At 50.0% G+C, this 17,574-nt stretch overlaps 1 protein-coding gene across 2 annotated transcripts in view; it reads left to right on the forward strand.

Moving 5' to 3' along the window:
• The window catches only part of VGLL1 (vestigial like family member 1), a 23,156-nt gene extending 6,262 nt beyond the window's left edge, over positions 1–16,894 (forward strand). Inside the window, exons 3-4 of one of the 2 annotated variants that reach the window (XM_049644353.1) lie at positions 7,842–8,261; positions 15,192–16,894. In XM_049644353.1, the coding sequence (XP_049500310.1) occupies positions 7,842–8,261; positions 15,192–15,193 (422 nt within the window). In that variant the 3' untranslated portion in view covers positions 15,194–16,894. Of the gene's footprint in view, positions 1–7,841; positions 8,593–15,191 lie in introns of those variants that run through there. The other variant, XM_049644352.1, reaches the window with a different exon arrangement.
• Positions 16,895–17,574: the final 680 nt, after the last annotated feature.

Here is a 17,574-nt window from a genome sequence, read left to right on the forward strand (position 1 = left end):
TTTCCCGTAACTTAAGCTTTTAAGTTTTAATTTTCTCAGGCCTCTCAAGGTCAGGATCTCACAGCCCGCTTCAGATTTTGTGTCTCCCTCTCTCTCGGCCCCTCCCCGGCTTGAGCTCTCTCTCAAAATAAATAAACTTCTAAAAAAAAAAAAAAAAAAAAAAGATTCCCTCTGCCCCTTCCCCCGCTCGAGCTCTCTAAAATAAAAAATAATTAGAAAAAACCTCCTTCATTTGGATTCCGTAACACCACACTCTCTTGGTTTTCCTCCTTCCTCTCTGGTTACTACTCCTTTAAAAAAAAAAAAAAGAGGTTTATTTATTTTTGAGAGAGAGAGAGTGTGTGTACCAGTAGGGGAGGGGCAGAGAGAGAGGGAGAGACACAGAATCGGAAGCAGGCTCCAGGCTCTGAGCTGTCAGCACAGAGCCCGACGTGGGGCTCGAACCCACAAACGGCGAGATCATGACCTGAGCTAAAGTCAGATGCTTATTTTACTGAGCCACGCAGGTGCCCCCAAATTCTGTCAGTTTTACCTTCAAAATATATCCAAGTTCTGGGGCGCCTGAGTGGCTCAGTCAGTTGAGTGTCAGACTCTTGATTTCGGCTCAGGTCATGATCTCACAGTTCCGTGGGATCGAGCCCCATGTTGGGCTCTGAACTGGGGCTGCAGAGCCTTCTTGGGATCCTCTTTCCCTCTCTCTCTCTCTCTCTGCCCGTCTCCCGCTCATGTGCACGTATGTATGTGCTCTTTCTCCCAAAATAAATAAACATGAAAAACAGTATATATCCAAGTTCTGACCACTTCTCCCCACCTCTGCTGCTATGATGCCATCATCTCACCCCTGGATTTTTGCTTCCCGATTGCTCTTCCTGCTTCCACCATTGCTCCCTTTCAGTCTGTTCTCAAGGTAGCCATCAGAATGGTATCACTAAAACGACAATCTCCTCCTACCTCTCTTCTGTTCAGAAGCTTCTAGTAGCTTCCTGTGTCTTGGAATCAAACCCAAAGTCTTGAATGGGGCCCCACTCTCTTCCTGATTTCATCTCCTCCCACCTCCTACTTCACTCAATCCAATCTAGCCTCCTGGCTATTTGTAGGATGTGCCAAGTACAATCCTGCCTCGGGCCCTTTGCACTTCCTTTCCCCTCTCCCTGAAATGCTCTTTCCCCAGATAACTGCCTGACTTTCCCTTTTCTTCATTCAGGTCTCCCCTGGAACGTCACCTCTTCGTCCAGGCCTTCTCTGCACAATCTCTTTTTTTTTTAAGTTTTTTTTTTTTTTTCAACGTTTTTTATTTATTTTTGGGACAGAGAGAGACAGAGCATGAACGGGGGAGGGGCAGAGAGAGGGAGACACAGAATCGGAAACAGGCTCCAGGCTCCGAGCCATCAGCCCAGAGCCTGACGCGGGGCTCTAACTCACGGACCGCGAGATCGTGACCTGGCTGAAGTCGGACGCTTAACCGACTGCGCCACCCAGTCGCCCCTGCACAATCTCTTTAAAAAATAGAAGCCCCCCCCAACCCGTCAACCTCTGTCATCTTACACTATCTTATTTTATTTTTTATATTTTATTTTTATTATACGTTTTCTTTCTTGTCTCCTCCCATCCTCTAGACTCTGAATTCCGTGGCAGCAAGGACTCTGTGTTAATTGCTGCTTCCCAAGTAGCTAGCCCAATGCCTGACACATGGAAGGTGGTCAGGAAATATCGCTTGAATGAATGAAATTGTGATTTGGATCATAGGCTACTGATGTCCGCCATAGAAGGCGCCACCGAAGAGAGTGAACACCATGTGATGTATGGCCTTGGAACCGGATAGCCTGGGGCCCAGGCCAGCTCCACCATTGATTAACAACGTGATCTCCGGTCACATCACTTCCTCTATCTGTGCCTCGGTTTCCTCATCTCTACAATTGAGTATTATTGAACTATAGAAGGAGTCAGTGACATAATGCATATCCACTGGCACATAGTGCCATGTAGGTGTTATTTTGTGTGGGTATGAGGGCCTGTGTTCAAAGCATTAAGACCACAGAGCAGCAGGCCTCACCCGGAAGCCTGCACGTTTTCTAGGGACTTCTGGGCCCTCTGTGGCGGCTGTACGGTTTCCTATGCCTTCTGACTTCATTCTATTCTGTGACACCCCTGTGCGTGAAGGGAACTTGGACGTGGCCCTGTTCCTTGTCCAAACCAACCTTCCCAGGTCAACCAGAGAGGCAGCCATCTTCCCCACTACCTTCCCAGTTGCATTTTCCCTGTGAGAATCTCCCAGAGCCCTCGCCTGTCAAGATGTCTTCCACACAGACCGTGGGGTGGGCTAGGCAAATGTTGGCCCAGCTGACTGAGCAAATGAGGGCCTGTCCTCCTCAAGGCCTCTCCTTGCTGTGAGGAGTCAAGTGTTTCACCAGCTTTGCTGCCTCAGGGGAGGCCCCGTGGAAAAAGGGCGGCCCCCCAGTGGTTCTCACAAGAGGTGCTGTGTGAGAGACAGGCAGCTTCGGAAGTGGTGGCAAATCCATAAAGTAGCCTTTCATGACTGACCGTTAGCAGTGTCTCAGCCCCTGCGGGCCAGGCCCAGGCTGCCCGGCCCTGGCTGAACCATGGCCGACAGAACAGGCGCCCATTCACAGGCTCTCACTACCAACCCGGCCGCTTTCTAAGGGTGCTCTGTCAAGCCAAGTATGCAAAGCCCAAACATGGAGACCCACATGGCTAGGAAATGCCATCGAACTTCCTGGCTGCTTTTCCCAAATCAAACTTGTTTTAATTTACCTATGTATATTTTTATACTGGCCGTACTTCAGAAAAGAAAACCCAGGGTGAAGTTATTTTTGAATGATCCCCCTTTTAAAAAGACTCCTGGGTTTCAGAGTCGGTAACTGGAGAAGCTTCAGTAGTTAACCACTTCCGGGGCAGGAGACATGGTCCCGGGGCACATCCCGCTTCGTATTCTTCCCATCCCAGTCCCAGCCCCAGGCCGGGCGACGTTGCTCAAGGGCTGCTGAGAGGTGAGTGGATGTATACCTGAGCACCCAAAGGCCTTGGGAGCCAGACCCAAAAGATCCCACCTTCTTCTCTCTCCCCTCAACCATAATCCACTGGGAAGGAAACTGAGGCTCAGAGAGCCACGTGATCACTAGTGTCTATTTGAAACCAGGCTGATCTGACACAGATCCTGAGCTCTTAGCCATTTGAAAATACTGCCCACGTTCTGTGTTTCATTTTCGTTTTCGCCAGGGTAAAGGTTCTGGATAACCCGCCAAAGACTAGGTACCCCAGGGAGGCGACCGTAAGGCGGAAAGTGGGACTGAGCAGGTCGCCTCAGAGGCCTGGAGCAGAATCGTGTCCTGTAAGCTGTCCCTGGTGTTGTTTCAACCTCGGCTAATACAAACAATATCCTCTTTGTTTCTGGGGAGAATGAATAAGAGACCAGCGCCACTAGCCAAGAAGGCAGAGAAGGGAGCGTCCATGCGTACAGATCGGACAGGGCCAGAGGTTGGACTTTTCGTGGTGCAAGACGTGTGTGCTGGGAGGGTGCTTCGTTTTAACTTCTTCAGAAAGCAGGATTTGTATTAAAGGCGGAGACAGAGGGGCGCCTGGGTGGCTCAGTCGGTTAAGCGTTCGACTTCGGCTCGGGTCATGATCTCGCGGTTCGTGACTTCGAGCCCCGCGCTGGGCTCTGTGCAACAGCTTGGAGCCTGGAGCCTGCTTCGGATTCTGTGTCTCCCTCTCTCTCTGCCCCTCCCCTGCTCATGCTGTCTCTGTCTCTCAAAAATAAAGGCGGAGACAGAAAGGGGAAGAGGAAGAGAAGAAAGGATAGACAGAAGGAAATCTGGCAGTTATGGATCGATCTTTTACAACTGTGACTCGAATTCTTTGAGTCACGTGGCTTCCCAGTTTTTACTTAAAATAACTTTTTCTCATCACAAAAGTACTGTTATCTTTTCAAAATGAGCATCTATGCACCCTGCTACGTTTTATAGCGTATCATCATTTTGGACATAAATCGCGTATCTCTCTCTCCCATGCCGTTACATGTTCTGCTACATCATTTTAATGGCTCAAGCGTATCCATTTTAGGGCGCCTGGGTGACTCAGTCATTAATCATCTGACTTTGGTTCAGGTCATGATCTCACAGTTGGTGAGTTCGAGCCCTGCTCCGGGTGAACACAAGCCCTGGGTGAGCCCCACTTCTCAATCTCTCTCTCTCTCTCTCTCTCTCTCTCTCTCTCCCCGCCCCTTTCTCTCTTTCTGCCCCTCTCTCACTTGCGTCCTCTCTCTTTGTCTCAAAAACAAAGGAGTATGCTTTTTAAAGATCTATGGAATCTTATAATTTTTGGACACTGGATTGTTGTCAATTTTTCGCCGTATTCTAAATATCACTTTGCATATCTTTGTAGCTAAATTTTTGCACCCATCATTGATTTTACCCCCAAATCGCCCTAAGGGCAATGACTGGATCAAAGGGTGCATACAAATCCCACAGAGATATTATGTCCGCCTGCCACCCTTCCAACGCCAGTAGTTCCTGAAAACGCCCAGCTCCCTCTGTTCTTTGGAATATTGTGGAGACATAGCTGCCTAGGGCACGAGTTTGGCAATCAGACCGCTTAGCGCCATCGTGGCATCTGGCTTGCTGTGCGGATCACGTGAGATCACACACACAGAGTGCTAAGCAAGGTGCCTGGCCCATAATAAGTGCTCAATAAACAAAACTGTTCCAGGGCTGCCTGGGCGGCTCTGTCAGTCGAGCGTCCGACTGTTGATCTTAGCTCAGGTCATGACCCCAGGGTCGTGGGATCGAGCCCCGTGCCGTAGCCACTGTCTACGCCATCCTCCACATTGAACACGCACCTGCTTCTGCTTCCCTGGCACCAGGTGGCCAACGGCGGGGGGCGGGGGGTACCCTCCGGCCTCATGCCATTACCATTGTGCTTTCCCCTGGGTGGATCTACGTGGAGAGTTCCAAACCAGGAAAGAAGCGTGTGAATGTGAGCCCCCAATAACAATTGGTAATAATCAACAACAGCCACAGCCAGGTGCTATGCAAGTCCTTGAGGGTGTGATGGTGAACAAAAGAGAAATGGTTTCCGTGTTCCTTTTTTTTTAGATGTTTATTTATTCTTGAGAGAGAGAGAGAGAGAGACAGAGCATGAGTGGGGGAGAGACAGAGAGACAAGGAGAGACACAGAATCCAAAGCAGGCTCCAGGCTCCAAGCTGTCAGCACAGAGTCCGACGCGGGGCTCGAACTCATGAACTGTGAGATCATGACTTGAGCTGGAGTTCAAGGCTTAACCAACTGAGCCACCCGGGGGCTCCCGTGTTCTTTTTTTTTTTTTATGTTTATTTATTTTGAGGGACAGAGACAATGAGTGGGGTGGGGGCAGAGAGAGAGGGAGAGAGAATCTCCAGCAGGCTTGGGGCTCGATCCCGGGAACTGTGAGATCATGGCCCACGCCAAAATCAAGAGTCAGATGTTTAACCGACTGAGCCACCCGGGCGCCCTGATCTCTGTGTTCTCCAAGCTTCCTGGCTAGTGGGGAAGACCAAGTGTGAGTGAGTGAGTGAGTGGAAACATTGCAGATGAGGGTTACTGCTAAAAAGTGTCCCAGAACCAACATGTCCCTTGACTGGTCTCTGCTTGTGGATGTAGTTTGGGGTTATATAAAACTTCAGTCTTCCTTGGCGCTCCCTCTCTCATCTCTAGAGGTAACTGGTGGGGGGACCTTGGGTAAGAAACTGTCACCAGGGTCACTTCTAGCAGCAGCAGCAGCAGCAGCAGCAGCAACCTTGAGTCAGTCAGGACTGTGGCTCAGGATGCCTTCCCGGTTCACAGGGTAGGGGTCTGTGGCTGCTGGGAAGAGTGGCTCACTAGAATTCAGGGTCTCAACTCCATGGGACAGCAGCACCCATGCCTGCTCTAGAAAGGCGGCTTTCCCCGGGCTCCCCAAGGCCCACTGTGGGGCTGCTGTGAATGTGGGATTTGGGACACTGTGCCTCCCCACACGCTGCCATCCAAACTGAGCACAGTGACCAAGTGGACCTGCTCCTGGGTAGCCCCCTTGGTTGAGCGTCCAAGTCTTTACTTTCAGCTCGGGTCATGATCTCGGTCGTGGGATCGAGCCCCTCATTGGGCTCCATGCTGGGCATGGGGACTTCTTGAGATTCTCTCCCTTCCTCTCTCTCTCTCTCTCTCTCTCTCTCTCTCTCTCTCAAAATATTCCAAAGACCCTGGGGCCCTGCCTTGCACATTTCAAGCATTCAGTGCCTGGGTCAGATGCTACACATTGTTTCTAACGTGTACTCAGGACATGTGGTACCTTATTCCACACCAAGCACACATAGCGATTATACTAAGTCAGCGTAATCTTTCTCTATTTGTGCCACGCGGGATCCTGAATCGCTGCTGGTCTGCAGGTATCAATTTTCCAAAGTGGCGTTCATCCCCAAGAACAAATCTTAATATGTTCCCTTGCCCTTGGTTTCGCTGAAAGGCCAACCATCGGGCCGTTGCTCACGGTGAGTGGTGCGAAACGTTGGGTAGAATGTCTGTGCCGCGTAAGTTAGGGCTTATTTTGCTCTTATCTATATTACATGAAAAGGTAGGACGGGAAGAGGGGGGAGGCTCCAGTGTCACTGCACAGACCACTCAGCTGTTTTTGTCTTGTACACAATCCAGGCAAGTGGAACATTCAGGAGAGCTGGGAGAGGCACATGTGCAGGGGGGCGGGGAGGAGGAGAGAAGGGGACCAGTCTCTCCAGCCCTCCGATCTTCCTTTGTCTCACGCCCACGCCCCCCTTCATTATCTTGGCTAGATGAGTGCCAGACCTCTCTCCCTCCTCCCCTCTTGCCTGAGTGGGTGTTGCGAATAGAGAAAACATCCATCCGTGTCTTGAGCCGTCCTAGACTTTTTGAACACTCAGATTCAGCTGCTACCATAGGAACAGTTAGAACAGTGTCTATGAGACCGAAGGAGGCTCCGGCCTCGTTAGCTGGTCCGCAAGAACTTTGCAAGAAGACACCGGGTCACCCCTTGACCTTGAGCATTTTGCTTCTGCGGGAAGAGGTGCAAACAACCATTTCTGTACCCATCACTTACGGCTCCAGCTCGGATCCCTGCTTGGCTAATCTGCTCCGCTCGCTTGGTCCAGTCTTAACATCCCCATGCCCCAGATCCCTCTGGAAAATGGGGTTTCAACCCCTCGACTTCTTTGAGTGACTTACACAGGCAAATGTTAAACCCTTCATAAAGTTCTGTGGGGTCCTTCTGTTTGGTGCATTCAAACCACCAGCTGTAAAATAAAGCCAGCCGGCAACAACCAAACAGAAATCACCTTTAATCAAGCAATTCTACTTCTAGAAAAGTTTCCCGGAGGGGCTCTTTGGACAAGGATGCAAAGATGTATATACAAAGATGTTCCACCACGGGTGCGATTGAGATCATTGAAACGATGGAAATAACTGAGTTGCCCACAAATACCATGTCTGTTGGCCACATTATTAGTGTCTCAGGAGGGAATACTGGGCAGCTATTGAAAAGGCTGGTGTTGGCTCCGTTTGTCGCTATGGGAGGATATCTGGGATGTGTTTAATGATGCAAAAGCAGCCTTCAAAATCATATACATGATGTGAAAGCCGCGCGGGCCTGAATGGAAACAAATCCCAGAAAGAAGGCGGATGATGGTCTGTGGTGATGATGGTTAAGGCTTTGTGGGTTCACTTTTTCTACATTTTCTTCAGATCAGAAAAAGAGTACGTATTAACCAGGAAAAAATGAAGCTCCTTCCACGTCGCGAACAATGAACGCCTAACATGTCTTACGAATCTTTCCTTCCCAGATGGTGACATGCCTCCGAATCGGTGGCGTTTCTCTTCTCAGTGGACAAAGCCAGAGCCCGGAGCATCTTTTGCATACGGCGCCACCGACTGCAGCTTCCATGGGCCCGGTCTCATGACTATGGATCACTACCCGGTGCCCCTGGCGGGGAGCCCCTCCGTTCCGTCTGGCGAGCCGTGGCCTTACCCCTCCCCGGCCAGCCCCAGCTCCTCGGAGCCTGGCTACTCTCACGCCTACTCCGGCGGGCACGTGCCGTCCGAGCCCCAGCCTGACGGGAAGTATGAGCCTTTCCTAAGCCTCCTCCAGCAGGACCGATACCTAGCCCCTCCTCAGGAAGCTGCGGTGTGGGAGGATTGCAGCTCTGCTCCGACAGCCGGAAGCACGGGATTGACCTTCAACTTGCCTGCCGGCTCAGCCCACTGTAAGGAAACGCCTCCGGACGCTCGGGGGCTGGCTTCCGATTGGTCGCAGTTGAGAGGGAGTGGGCATGAGATGGGGTGCTAAGACTCATTGCTCCCACTCCAGACGTGGGGCTTCTGAGGGATGGGACGTTGTGCTCGAACGTTCCGTAGACCTAAGTCTAAGTGAACTTGCTAAGCTTCACTGAGGGTCACAGCTTAATGATTCAGGGTTACCCAGGGAGCCAGCCAGATGGGCTTGGCCCCGAATATTGACCCCAGTCTGTTGACTCGGGACTTACCCTAGAAAAATGATTTCGGCGGCGCCCTAAAAAAAAAATCACAGGGTTCTGCATTCACCTCGCTGTAAGCTGCCAAAGAATCCGGCTGTAAAATGGATACCCTACGGGCTCCAACTCCATGCTCCAAACAGGCTGGCAACTCGCAGTGACGCCCGGTTCCCGGGCAAAACCAAGGGCCATCTATACCAACCACCTGCTCCAAACATTAAAATTCAAAGCCACTGTAGAGCCCGGCGGTCTGTGGCTTGTGCTTTGCACGCTGGACCCCAACCTGATCGGTTTCCCTCGGGTTCCCGCTCCCTGGCCACCACCCCTCCCCCTGAACTAAAACCCCCTTAAGGCTCCTTCGCTTCTTCGGTCACTCTTTCTCCCGACAAATATTTCATTAGTGCCTACGAGATGTAAAGTACCTACCCCGGAACCAAGACTCCCTTCTTTGTAAAAGGCTGAGGGAGAATTGGCCCGAAGTATACTTTCAGCCACAAGACAACTCAACCTGCTACAAAATTTGCCGTTCAGGGTAAATACTGGTAATAACATATATTTGATAGTTTCATGGGGCCAAGTCTGCATCCTCTGGCCTTCTGTACTCTGGACGAATTTTCTTTTACAGCCCCCTAGTCCATACCTATCTGTAGTTCCAGTGTCCCACGCCCGAGAGGAATTGCTAGAAGCCGCCTTTACCCTGAACTACACATACAGGGCACAAAGGGCCTGTTCAGCGTAGCCAACCTACGTCAGGCCCTGCGTTCCAGCCTAACGTCGAAAACACATTTCCCATTAAAATAACCGCTCTGTCGCTTCTAGAGTTTGAGTAAGAATGTACCGGATCCAGAGGAAGAATTAGGCCAACTGTGTTTGTACATATGCCTGTGCGTACACACAGCAGAGCTCTGTTTCAGCAGTTAGTGAGAGCACGGCTCGCGCAGATCCTCGCCTCCCAAACATAACAGCTAGACGGTTCAAACCCAGTTCAGCAGATGTTTGGTAAGCATCTACTACACACCGGGCGCATCAGGGCAAAATGACGATGACACATCCTCCAATGTTTATCGCCAAGTCTGACGATAACTGCACACTCCACACTCTCCTCCGAACGTTGATGTCAGTGGTATTACTTGGCCTGATGGTCTAGGATCTGCTGGGGAAGTCGGGAATGCTCCCTGTAAGATGGGAGCAAGGCCCAAGGTCCCTTCAAAACAGAAGCTTCTCTGTTGTTTGTTTTTTTGTAACTTCTGATAAAAGGGAAAATATGCCCCGTGTCTGTACACTGAGGGGCAGACCATCTGGGGTCCCTGGAGCTTTGTTGTCTAATCAATGCCCTCGTTGCAAGTGAAAGTATGTCTCTGGTTCTGCCTTTGTTTGAAACACACTATCAAACTCAAGTTTGTTCTTTGTATCTTGAGAACAAACTTGAGAGGACTGGAGTGTGCAAACCAGGCTCTTCAGCTGAAAAGACCTTCATTTCTATTGAGTATTTTCAGAGCCGGAATTTGTTTCATCCTTGTCTCAAGGAACCCATGCTCTGGTTGCCTCATGAACTGTCTTGACCATTTTCTTTTAATTTTTTTTTTTATTTTTGAGAGAGAAAGGGAGACACAGAATCTGAAGGAGGCTCCGGGCTCTGAGCTGTCTTGACCATTTTCTTACGCTGCTATCCTCCCAGCTCGGTTGAGTTCTTTTACCTGAGCTAGATTCAACCCAGGTGACTCAGCAAAATGAAGAAATTCATGAGGATTAGTTTGCTCTGTACCAGAAGTTCAGTGTTCAGGCTAGAACATCGGGCCACCCCAGGACTCTGCAGACCAAGAAAATGCCACCTGGGGCCAAGGGCCAAGACTCTGGGCTCCACACTCAGTTTTTTTTTTTAAGCACCATTTAAGTTTATTTATTTATTTTGAGAGATACAGAGAAAGCACAAGCAGGGGAGGGGCAGAGGGGGGCGGGATCCCAAGGAGGCTCTCTGCCCTATCAGCTCAGAGCCCGATGCAGGGCTCCGAACCCACGAGCCCTGAGATCATGACCTGAGCCCAAGTCAGATGTTTAGCCGACTGAGCCACCCAGGCTGCCTTCCATGCTCAATTTGAAAGTGGTGTCAGCGGCATCTGGCTGGCTCAGTCCGTAGAACATGTGACTCTTGATCGCAGGGTTGTAAGTTTGAGCCCCACGTTGGGTGTAGGGATGATGTGAAGATAAAAAATCTTAAAAAAAAAATGGTGTCAGTAAGAACATCCAAATGGGCACAATCTGGGTGGAAAGGCATGAGGCTCTTTATGGCCTGGGTTCCCATTACTTACTAGCTTCAGAAACTTGGTCACATTTCTTAACCCCTCCATTCTTCGGCTCATTTGCAAAATGAGGATTAAAATAGCGTGAGCCCCGTTGAGTTTCTGTGAGGATTAAACGAAATAATATATGTAAATGCTTAGGATTTACATTCCAATGTAAATTAGCCACAGTGAAGGGGGCGTTGGGGGAAAGCAAGCCACCAAACCCACAGCAGGCCATCAAAGAGTGACTTCTGGGAAGAGTGCCTCAGGCTGTGCTCTGGGCTGTGTGTGTGTGTGTGTGTGTGTGTGTGTGGAAAGGCTCCCACAGCCCCAGTTGTCAAGTTCTTTACAATCTAGCAAGGAGTGGGGTGAGGGCAGTAGTAGACCGTGCTAGAATGTTCGCTCCTTGAGGGCCAAGACTTTGAAGTGTGTGCCCTCACATCCTAGCTTCTGCAACAGAGCTGGCCCAGAGGTCAATACGTATTTGTTGAATGAGTGACTGAATGCTAGAAACCACAGAACATTAATTAATGAACGTCAGGATTATAAAGTCTCCTAAGTACTTGTTAATAGTGTATATCTATATTGAGGAGGGCACCTGTTGGGGTGAGCACTGGGTGTTGTATGGAAACCAATTTGACAATAAATTTCATATTAAAAAAATAGTGTATATATATATATATATATATGTTTAATGTCAAGCCTTAGAATTACTGAAAACTTGATGCTTTAAATTATTCATAGGCCAAAACTAACAGCAGCATGTACAGATGGGGACTACGAGTCAGATCTTAAACACATCATCCTGCTCCGGCCCCACAGTGACCTTGTGAATTGTGTACGTGCCTTACGCAACAAGTATTCGGTAAACAGGGATTGACTGAATGAGTAAACAGTCTTATTTTATGGATGAGGAGAGTGAGTCTCAAACAGGTGAAAGGGCTTGCCTTAAGATCACACAGCAGAAGGGGCACCGGCTGGCTCCGTCGGTTAAGCGTCCGACTTTGGCTCAGGGCATGATCTCGCAGTTCGTGAGTTCTAACCCCGCATCGGGCTATTAGCTCTGGGCAGAGGGGGGCAGCAAGGCATGGGGACTGGGAAGGAGGTAACTCCCAGGAACCCCAGCAAAGCTCCTGCTCTTAAGCACGCCGCCCGCCTCCCAGTCTTGGCTGATGCTGAGTAGCACAGGAGAGCTTGTGAAATGCGCAGATTCTACGCCCTCGCTTCCTGTTTTGTAAGATTTGGCACGGAACCCAGTCACCTGTATACATTCGATTCTTTGTATATTTTATATTAACCTGGTTTCAAAGTGAACTGGATGAATCTTTCAGTAGGAATTTCAGTAGTTCTGAAAGATTTCCTGTGTGAAGGCCCAGATAAATATTTATCAAAGGAAGGAAGGCAGGGTCTCTTCCTGGCCCTCCAATACGGGCCCAGTCCCCTTGGGCTGCCCGTCACACCCTTGTGGGGGTGAGTCCCAAAGCACTTCGGTGCCAAAATTTTTAGGGAATTTGATGGGGGGGGGGCGTTGTAGAAATAGACACTGTGCGTTCCTTTAATGTCTACCGGATAACGATACATTGATCTCGTTCATTGATATTGCAATTTGTCAGACACGGTGCTATGATACACATGTATGATATAATAGTGAATGAAACTATCTCTGTCCCTGCCCCCATAGAGTTAACAATCTAGCGGGGAAGGCAGGACCTCACGTCCCGAAAAAGGGAAAAAACATTTGCAACTTATAAGTGCCATGAGGGAAATATATAGGGTGTTGAAATAGGGGTAAAGTGGGGACCAACTTTGGACGAGGCGGTCAGAGGGGGGCTTCTCTGAAGCAGTGATAGGTGAGCAGGGGCCCGAATAAAGGGGGGTGAGCCAGCTTTAGGAAGAGTTGGCATGGAAATGGAGGGGGTGGGGGAGGCCTGTGAGGAATGGAGAAAGATCAGTGCGGCCAGAGTGCAGCGGGCAACGGAGCGTGGAGCGTGGCACAAGACCACGCTGGAGAGGTAGACAGGAGCCACGTGACACGGGGTCTTATGGGTCGTGTTGGGAGTTTGGATTTTATGTTGTGAGTGACTTGGTAGGCCATGGGAGGATTTTAAAGGTGATCCACGTTGTACTCAACTAAGGTCACCTCAGCCGTCATGGACAGGATACCCTGGAGGAAGGCAAGAAGGAAAACAGATCAGTAAGGAGACAAGAAGCATGAAAAGATGGCGGCTTGCTTTAGGTGGTTGCAGTGGAGACGGATAGAAGTGGATGCATTTGGGGTGCCCGGGTGGCTCAGTCAGTTAAGCGTCTGACTCTCGATCTCAGCTCACGTTTTGACCTCAGGATCATGAGTTCAAGCCCCAGTCGGGCTCCACGCTGGGCCTAAAGCCTACTTAAGAAAAAAAAAAAAAGTGGATGCATTTGAGCTCTATGTGGGGTGTTTAGCTCTTAGGGTTTGGCAATGGTCCGGATGGGAGTTCTGAGGAAAGGAGAAGAATTTACCCCAACCGCCCCCCCCCCCCCAGCAGCCCTCAGTTTGTTCTCCGTATTCAAGAGTCTCTTACGGTTTGCTTCCCTCTCTGTTTTTATATTATTTTTCCGTCCCTTCCCTCAGTTCATCTGTTTAGTTTCTTCAATTCCACATATGAGTGAAATCATATGATACTTCTCTTTCTCTGACTGACTTATTTCACTTAGGATAATACGCTCTAGTTCCCAAGTGGATAGATGTCGGAAACAGTTGTGTATGTAAGCGAGGAGCTCAGAAGGGAACCCCAAGGAAAACTTTGAGGTGGATCGGTGTGTAAATGACAGTATTTAGATGCTCGAGGCAGAGGGTGTAGATAGAAGGGTGGAGGACAGTGTCCAGGAGCGTGCCGATGTTCCGAGGTTGGGGCCCAGGGGAAGCAGCAGAGGGGAGCAGTCAGTGTGGTGGGAGGAGAACCGAAAGAAACTAGTAGGAGCGAATGTGTCAAAACAGGGAGCGATCCGCTGGGTCAGAGGCTTCCGGGAGATCCAAGAAAAGCAGGAAATTTCTATGGGATGCGGCATCAAATTTTGGTAACCTTGTTAAGAGCAGTTTTCCCTGAGACACCTGGGTGGCTCAGTCAGTTGAGCGTCCAACTCTGGCTCAGGTCATGATCTCACGATTCTTCAAAGTTTCACGGGGGAGCTCATTGAGCCCATAGAAGGGACACGTGGACACAAGGACACGTGCTAGGAGGAGGGACGTCGTAACATGGAAAGTGCACAGAAGGAGAATAGGGGACACAGATGCGAATCGATCGGCTGGTTTGTTTGTTGGGGAGTCAGAAGAGTATGGATCAAACGATCTCTGTCTCCTCCATCAACTCTGGGGCGAGAGCGCGAATGCCGGTGTCGAAAAGTGGGAAAGTGTGAAAGTCGTCAGTCAGCCTCCTGAGCGCCCAGCGGAAGTCCGAGGTCGGGAGTCGCAGGTTGAACCAGCCGGGTTGTGTGATTTTGCTCAGTGCCGTTTGGCTAGTGCGATGCACAGAGGGCAAATGGTAACGTTCATCTGGAGGGAGGCTTTGGCGGGCAAGCGAGAAGGATGGGGAGGGAGGAAAAGGGGCTAAGGTATCTGCAAATGGAGTGACTGTGACCTGCACAAGGCAGGAAATGGAGGCCGATGGAGGGGGACGGGGTAGAGGTGGAGGTTGACGGACCGGAGGATTAGGTTATGGAAACATGTAGTGATAAGACTACTTACGCCAACGACACGGGAGGTGGTGGGTGGAGAATCGGCGTTTGAAGTTGAAATGGCAAGGGTGCTACCTGTGTAGGTGACGACAGAGTCTAGCGCATGACCACGGGAATGGCTGGCTGAGGTAGAAGGAAGTGAAAGGTCATTAGAGATGAGAAGAATGATAAGATTCACAGAGGTGAAGCAAAATGAGAACCAGCAGCGACCTACAGGGTAGGCGCTATTTTTATCCTCACTCACAGGATGGGAAAATTGTAGTTTAGGGAGGTTAAATCATTTGCCCCAAGTCAAGGTGAGTGAGTGCCAGAGTCTGCTTGCTCTGACTCCGAAGTCCTGTGCTTCCCTACGAGGCTAATTCTACTCTGCGACGTATAAGGACACTGCCTCTTTAACAAGATAGTAGTTCATATCTATGGAGCAGATATGTGCCAGGCACTGTGAGAAGGAGCTTTATGTGGGTTTAACTCACTTAATCCTTTCCAGAATCTTAAGAGGTAGGTATCGCTTGTAGCCCCATTCAACAGATGAGAAAGTGGGGCTCAGATAGGCTAGGTAACTCGCCCAAGGTCACACAACTAGGCAGTGATGGAGTCAGGATTCAAACCTGGGCTCATTTGACCCCAGAGCCAGCTTCTTCCTCATCGTGCTCATCTTGTTTTTCAGAAAGCCAGTCTCCAGAGAGAAGAAATGTGGTGGTTTTTTTTTTTTAATTGAATTTCAGTCGGAAGAAGAGAATTCCTTTTCCCAAACCTGCCTGTGATTTTCTACTGTGAATCCTGAGGTTCTAGAGACTGCACCGTCCTTTTCCCTTTCCGTCACTAGAGAGCGTTGCGCCAGGAGCAATTTCTGTTCTCCCTAAAATTCTACGCTTCCCTTCCTTGGCACCTATGTCCTGTGGCAGGAGTTCTCAAACTTCAGTGACTCCCCAGCGTATGAAATGTTTAAAAGAGCAGTTCAGGGACGGGGACCATAGAGGCTCATCCCACCCTCCCTGCCCCCAACTGCTCTCCTCCTTAGAAGTCATAGCGCCCTTGCCCTCTACCAGCAGGGTCTTTGGTATCGTATGGGGCCGCCCCACTTTGCCAACCGAATGGAGGAGATCCGAGGAACATCCTGAAGCTTTCTAGCCTCACCCAGACTGTGGGCCACTGCACTCCGGCCTCTGCCAAAAGCAAAATGAACGTGCTGTCCTGAATGAAGTACTTTCTTTTTAATGTTTTCTTTATTTTTGAGTGTGAGCGAGCGAGAGAAGGGGGCAGGATCCGAAGCGAGCCCTGCAGTGAGAGCCGTAGGCCCAATGCGAGTCTCGAACGCACAAACTGTGACATCGTGACCCGAGCCGAAGTCAGACAATCAACTGACTGAGCCCCATCCCAAGCCGAACCCGGAGTAAGTTCTGTGCCAAGAGCGTTTGTCAGTTGCAGTTCCAGGAGTTTCTTCCTGCCCTCACTCCGAGGATGAGGATTCTGGCATCTGACGCCCCACAGGTGTCCCCCTGGACCTTGGTGACACCTTACGGCCTGCCACGGGGCCCACTTGGCTTCCCCAAACAATGAAACCTTCCTTTCGGCTCTTCCACTGTTAGGGACATCTGGGAAGTACTATCTGTCTTTTCAGTACAGAGCCGCTGGGGCCACCCATGGGGATACCCACGGCGTCTTAGACACATTGGTGGGGAAACACAAGGCTTGGGCCAAGCCATGGCAGCAGGACCTCCCTGCAGATTGTTCCAGATAAAGTGACAAATTTCTCCAAACTCCTTCATCTCGTCTCTCTAATCTACCAGACGCCCCTGAGGCCAGCGTGAGCTTGGCAGTTAGCCTGCGACAACCCCAGAAGGCCTTGCTGTCCATGTTCCCCGTCCACACAGCCCCCACTTGCTCCTGTGTAATAGCTCAGGGGGTGAATAATAAAACTACTTTTTCGGATCACGCTGTTCTCCGTTCCACGTTCTTTCACATCCGTGGTCTCAGGCCAACTTCCCGGCAACCCTGGGACTGGCATTATTACCTCCGTGTAGTATGTGGGTACTGAGGCTTAGGGCTGCCAAATGACCTGCCCACGGTGTCCCCACCGCACTACATCGGGGTGGCTCTTCCATACTTTTCCTCCCATCTGCTATGTGAAGAAAGACCACAGCTCTTGCATGAGTGAATTACACTCATTCTCCTGTCTCAAGAACAGTTTTTTTTCCCAGTGTGTTACATGTGTTTCCTACATCTGGGGAGAGAAAGGAAACTCGGCCAGTACAATTCGTCCAAGTTATTTACCTTCAAAAGCCATGCTCTTTTTTAGGGCTGATGCATGATTATGCAAGTGTGTGTTCCTTGGCTCACGCCAGGAAGATTCATCAGTGTTCAAAGATAATATGTACCACTAGGATTGAACTCCTAATGTACTGTTTAAGGAAAAAGAAATGATTCCCAGAAGCCTGGCATCTTCCGTAGCCTGGTAAAATCGGATAACGTTTCCTGAACAAATTCCTCAGCCCGGAAGCTCTATCTTGAATAAAGCTGAAAGCAGTAATCGATTTTCCCACTTTAATAAAGAGGGAAGACCAGGCCTCCTTCCTCAGAGACCCTTGCTCCTCGGACAGACCGGTAAATCCCCGCCCAGGTGAACTCCTACATAATCCCAGACTTCGATTTCCGGTTTTGTCTACCCATTCTTTGTTTCTTTTCCCGCCTCACTTCCAAAAGGCTAACTTGAAAAGCACCTCTTCAACTTACTTTTGGCATTTGACTCTTGGAATGAAAAATGCACACCAGATGGGGGCCACCCTTCACACACAAAGGTGGGGCGGCTGGCCCCGTCAGAAGTTGATAATCTTCTGAGATGCGAGTTTGGGGTTGAGGGGTGTAGAATTAGCAGATTGATCAAGGTCTGAAACTGGAGGGGCGCCTGGGTGGCTCAGTCGGTGAAGCGTCCGACTTCAGCTCAGGGCGTGATCTCACAGTTGGTGGGTTCGAGCCCCCCGTGGGGCTCCGTGCTGACACTGAAATTAGTTATCCCTCCACAAACAAATGCTAACTGGAATATAACAGTT

Source organism: Panthera uncia, chromosome X (genome assembly GCF_023721935.1).
Source record: "Panthera uncia isolate 11264 chromosome X, Puncia_PCG_1.0, whole genome shotgun sequence".
In the NCBI taxonomy this organism is placed as follows: domain Eukaryota; kingdom Metazoa; phylum Chordata; class Mammalia; order Carnivora; family Felidae; genus Panthera; species Panthera uncia.